This window comes from Schistocerca serialis, chromosome 10 (assembly GCF_023864345.2).
Source record: "Schistocerca serialis cubense isolate TAMUIC-IGC-003099 chromosome 10, iqSchSeri2.2, whole genome shotgun sequence".
NCBI lineage: Eukaryota > Metazoa > Arthropoda > Insecta > Orthoptera > Acrididae > Schistocerca > Schistocerca serialis.
In genome coordinates, this window is record NC_064647.1 from 205,461,550 (window position 1) to 205,467,549 (window position 6,000).

The following is a 6,000-nucleotide window of genomic DNA, read 5'->3' on the forward strand; positions in this document are numbered from 1 at the left end:
AGACAGTTTCTGTTAACAAGCAGTGTAGACAGTGTTTATTTAATATATGAATGTTGAACTCAAAACTTAATGCAGCACGCAACACGCATATAGAATGATAGGAATAAAAGTAACAAGTCAGCAAACTGTTGACATGCCGAGTCCTTCATGCACACATATAAAAGAATGAGAATGTTACTTTTGGATGAATCCTTCTTCATACCTATAGATTACACATACGCTACCTGCTTGAAAATATCTGGACACATCTATGTACGTGGAACTGTTCACTACAGGTCACAAGATGATGACACTCCAGTGTACAAGGAGGCTTGTTAGTAGACAAGTGGTAACAGCAGAATGGGTCATTCAGGAGAACTTATTAGTCATTTCGGAAGTGAACTAGTCATTGGATGTCACCTGAGTAACAAATACATCAGGGACGTTTCCACCCTTCTAAAGCTGCCCATTCATCTGTTGGTGATGTGACTGAAGTGGAAAGTGGAGGAACAACCACAGCTGAACCAAGACCAAGCAAACCTCACGTACTGATGAACAGGGACCACCAAGCATTGCAGATGATGGTTCTAAAAAAATACAATGAAATAATGGAAAAAAATCACTTGTGAGCTTCAAAATACTACCAGCCATCTGAAAAACGCAGTGACTCTGTGTAAGGAGTTAAAAAGGAATGAGGTACAATGGCCGTGTAGCTCCTCATAAGCCACACATTTTTCTAAGCAGCTACAAACAACTCTGTGGTTGGGGCAGCTGCGCTAATACATTTTGTAGCAAGAGCTGCACAAACAGTCATCTTAATAAAACTGGTTCAAAATGCAGCTGTTTGCAGAATACTTGCTATAAAAAAAAATAAAAATAAAAAAAAAATAAAAAAAAAATATTATTCTGAGCAATGCTTTAAGTGGTGTAAAGAGTGATGCCACCAGACAGCCAGATAGTGGATGACTTGAAATAAGTGTTTTGGAATGGTAAATCATGCTATATGCTGTGGCAATTCAATGGAAGGGTTTGGGTTTGTTGAACGCATGAAGATCATTACCTTTGGCACTATAGTATGGCAGCATATTTTGCAATTAGGGCATGATTGCCTTATTTCGCTTAAGGAAATGCTAAATGTGAAACTGTACGAACAAATTTTACAATGCGAGATTCTCACTTTGCAGCAGAGTGGGTGCTGATATGAAACTTCCTGGCAGATTAAAACTGTGTGCCGGACCGAGACTCGAACTCGGGACCTTTGCCTTTTGCGGGCAAGTGCTCTACAAACTGCGCTACCCAAGCACGACTCACGCCCCGTCCTCACAGCTTTACTTCTGCCAGTACCTTGTCTCCTACCTTCCAAACTTTACAGAAGCTCTCCTGCGAACCTTGCAAGGTAGGAGACGAGGTACTGGCAGAAGTAAAGCTTTGAGGACGGGGCGTGAGTCGTGTTTGGGTAGCTCAGTTGGTAGAGCACTTGCCCGAACAAGGCAAAGGTCCCGAGTTCCGAGTCTCAGTCCGGCAGACAGTTTCAATCTGCCAGGAAGTTTCACATTTTACAGTATTGTGTACTGCATACAGTGGAGGAACAGCTCAGAGATGATGATTGACGGCATCAGCATGACGATGCACCCTGTCATAAAACAGCATCTGTAAGGCAATGGTTTATGGGCAATAACATTCTAGAAACACACTGGTCTGCACCGGGTCCTGATCTGAACCCAATACAAAACTGAACTTTGAGACCAGTTGGAACGTCTATTTCACTCCAGACCCCAGCATCCAACATCACTACCTTCTACAGTTTTGGCTCTTGAGGAAGAATGGATTGCCATTTCTCTGCGGACGTTAGATACTTTACTGAAAATGTCCCCAGAAGAGTTGAATCTGTCATAAAGGTGAAGTGTGGACACACCCCATATTAATGTCCACCAATAGTTGTCGAGATACTTTTGATCACATAGTGTACATATCCAAGTGTTAGATCTGGTTTCATTTCATTCTTTCTAGAAATGGAGATTCATGGACAGATGTAGGAGTAATTTCAGGTGTGCACTAGGGAAGAGTTTTCGGACCCTTGCTGTTGACAATGGTATGGCAGATAATATTATTAATAACTTCATAACTTATGCAACTAATGAACTTATCTATAATGAAGTAGGCATACTGCCTATAAAAGTTACACACACACATTCCGACACATTGTGGTACGGTTTCAAAGCTATGCAAAGACTGGCAACTCACTTTCAATATTCAGAACTGTAAAATATACACAAAAACATAAATAAACAAACAATTCTACAAATACACTATCTGTGAGTCACAGCTGGACTCAGTGAACTCATACAAATACACACAGGTACCATTTCGTTGGAACATGAAAAATGATAACATAAGCTCAGGTGTATGTTAAGCAGGTGGCAGTTCATTGGTACGATAATGGAAAATGTGCTTGCAATACACTACGGAAAAAAGAGTGTTTAAAAGTGTGGAATGAATATCAGATAGGAGTACCAAGGGATACTGAATGTAGGACAATACAAAAAAAAGTGTAAACAAGTGATCACACATTTATCTGACCAAAAGGAGAGCATCACAGAAATGCTGATAAACGTGAACTGGCAGACACTTAAAGATAGATGTCAACTATTCCACAGAAGTCTACTTATGAAGTTTTGAGAACCAACATTAATTGAAGAATCTAAGAATATACTACAATCCTTTATGTAGAGGTAGAGATATGTAAGTAGATATTCCGAAGACAACATTAGACTAATTATAGAATTCATGAAGGAGTTAAGCAGTCATTCTTTGTATGTCCTATATATAAAGGGTGACGAGAAGAACCCTAATACATGGTACAATGGGAAATACTCTCCGTCATCCACTTCACAGTGGTTTGCAGTGTATGGATGTAGATGTAAATAAAATACATGACAGACAATCTGGAAGCAATCAACATAAACATTTAATTCTTTGGTATGCACCTAAGGCCTAAAAATAGTACAAGTGACAAAATTGTTGGGAATGCTTGTTGGGCAACACAAGCTTTAACAACAAAGTATCAAAACTTTCAGAAAAATGTAAACAAGCCTGTTCTGGTCCGAAAATTATTTCAAAAGTATACGCCACAAAAGTTGCCATAATGGAACACAAATGGGCCCTACATTGTCTATTGACTGCTCATGTGGCTTATGACATGGTATTTGGAGTAAAAGTAATGGTTGTTGAAAATACTTTTTGTGTATGTGTGTGTGTGGGGGGGGGGGGGGGGGGGTGAAAGGGGGGAGGAGGTCAAGCAGAAACTGGTTTAATGAGATGCACCACGTGTGCTTCTTCTGTGTAGATCTCTTAATCCCAGAGTAGCATTTTCAGACAACATAGAAGAGTTATTTAAATGATGATTACACTCTTCCTACAAACACAATGAAACCTAAAATTCTCAAATTTATGCATACTTATTGTACCTTCCCTACTGATATGCAAGTGCTTCTTCATAATCTTGGGTAGTACACACTACGATGTAAACAACTGTAGGGTTTCCAATTGCAATGAGTACAAGTAATACACAGCCAAAGACATTGAACACAGAGATTTACATCACCAATATCTTACACAAACGTCATGAAGTTGGAAAAGAATGAGAAATTTTGAGCTACAGATCACTCTATGACTACAACCAAGTTTACAGCAGGAGGAAAGATGGCAATACACCTACATCTACCATACTCTATTGTGGATATAAGTTTCATATAAGCAGCATGTATGCACTATTCATTTTCTGGTTTGTCTCTTAGAGGCAAACATGAAATACAGCAATATGCTGAAGCAAAATTGGCAAAAATAAAGGGCTGAAGTTTTACACAGACGAAACATCTTATTTTCTGCAACAACATCATACTTTCTACTTTCCTTTGTCACTGCAACTCAGAAATCACGACTAATATATCCACACAGAAACGATGGTGTGCAAAACAGCCATTCCTAAGCACCACAGAAAACATTACAATTTTTAAAAATGCAAAGGCATCCACTTCATTTTTGCAAAACAATAGATTTTACTTACTTTTAAGTCCAAAATCTCCGTTGGTGTTATTTCAGAAGGGTCGACCAGAGGTAGTGGTCTGTTTGTACTCTTCAGGATTTGATTGTTTCCAACGATGCTCGCCCACTGTAGTGGAAGCCCCACATACCGCCCCTCCCTCTTGTCGAATCCCGTGTGCACACGGTGTTCAAAGTTTGTGGGAGAGGAAATCTGCGGTTTCTTTTTCTTCTTAGCAAACATTCTTCAATCACTACTCGGAAAAGCTTTCTCACAACGTACCACTGTTGATTCAAAAGAGTGTATCAGGAAATGCCTATTGCCTGTCGATGAATTTTTGGAATTTCACAGCACCATGTCACATTCATTTCAAAAGGTTAAGCGAACAAATATTATAACCCCCACAGATTGAAACGGGGGTGGTACCTTGGTGCACTGGGCGTCAAAGGGCATTCACTCTAGCTCTCACATCGCTGTTAAGACCGACACTTTGCTTCGAAATGACAGTTTACTACTTCGCCACCACAGACAAGTCTAATTTAATAAGGACTCGCCTTTATGGAACTCACTATTCAACAATAACTTGCCTCGTCTGGACACATCCAAATTTGCAAGTTTATGTTAGTACTTCACAAACGAGACAGTATACATTCACACCATACAACATTCAAACACCATGTTGAGTATTTAACACGCGCAGAGCCTCTAGCGGCCAGTTAGGTCGTCGATGGAATGCAGGTGACGTCACAAATAGGCGTAGTCGCGCAGGCCGGGGGATTAAAAACGGAACGCGTGATCTTCATAAACTTGTGCCACACAACAATGTTGATTTTAGTCCTGAAATATTACTTTACTGAAAACAACAACTCCCCTAATCATTACGTTACATTATTTGTATCACTTTTTTTAATTTCATGGGTAATATAGTGTTTCGGTAAAGTCCGTGTATCAGCTTGTAGTGCTAGTGATTGCCCTCTTCATTATTGCGCATCTCGTTATTTCGGCTGAAACTCGGTCACTAGCTGCGATAGTTACAGGAAGAGTAAATCTGCATAGTATCCTCAACTGGTATTCGTTTTTGCTAATAACAAGAGATCTAATAATAGAGTTCCTAATAGCAGATTTCTCCCTATAACTTCTCAGCAGTTCCGAAACGCATTTTCGTGTGATAAGTGAATACAGATAAGCATATGTAATTCCCTAGTTACTAATTCCCTACACCGAGTCGTTAAGCTCTCTGTGTGAAAGTACGAGAGCGGTGAATCTCTTTAATTCGACAGAAAGCAGATTTCCCAAGGCCTCGCGTTCACATATCCTCTCTTACACAATCGGGAACTTCTAAATAAAGTGCGCTTGAGTCTAAAATTTATCGACCCGTGAGCGCACTGTTACAGTTTTCCATAGATGTTGGAGCGCACTGCTTTTATTTCTATTACGTCTGTTGTACTCAAAGAGTCAGAAACTGTAATAAGCCAGCTACCTTTCACAGGGAAATTTGCAGTAAATTCAGAACATCGACAAGTGTCTACTTATTTGTACGATACACAAGAAGGAAACGCTTCTAAGAGGTGGGACTGGTAGAGCCATTTCTTGTAAATGAACGGGAAATGAATAGATAAACTCAATCTTCAAAATCGACATCGTTCCATTGTAGCAGCTGAAATATGCAATAAGTCCCAAAGATTAACCATTTTTATTATGCATGAGAAACCTGTGTTATAAAGCATAACCAAATCCTCCCTCGCCGCCACAGGTGCTGCGTAAGGCAGTACGAGTTACAAAGGCAAAAGGAATCAATCTCACAACGAACATTATGAAATGGTGCATCTCTTACGAAAACAAACAAATACAGAGTGATAATTATACTGAAGTGGAATATATGAGTTCTGTGAAATGTTGCTGGGAGACATATTGTTATCAAAACAGCAATCGTTGGAAGGACAAATTAGGGAGCGCCGTTGATGAAACGGATAACTGTT

At 39.7% G+C, this 6,000-nt stretch overlaps 1 protein-coding gene across 1 annotated transcript in view; it reads right to left on the bottom strand.

Annotated features, from left to right (window-relative positions):
- Window positions 1-4,745, bottom strand: part of LOC126424891 (serine/threonine-protein kinase PAK mbt) — a 113,394-nt gene extending 108,649 nt beyond the window's left edge. The window contains exon 1 of the mRNA XM_050087723.1: window positions 4,046-4,745. Coding sequence (XP_049943680.1) covers window positions 4,046-4,264 — 219 coding nt within the window. The 5' untranslated portion in view covers window positions 4,265-4,745. The remainder of the gene's footprint in view (window positions 1-4,045) is intronic.
- Between the last annotated feature and the right edge of the window lie 1,255 nt (window positions 4,746-6,000).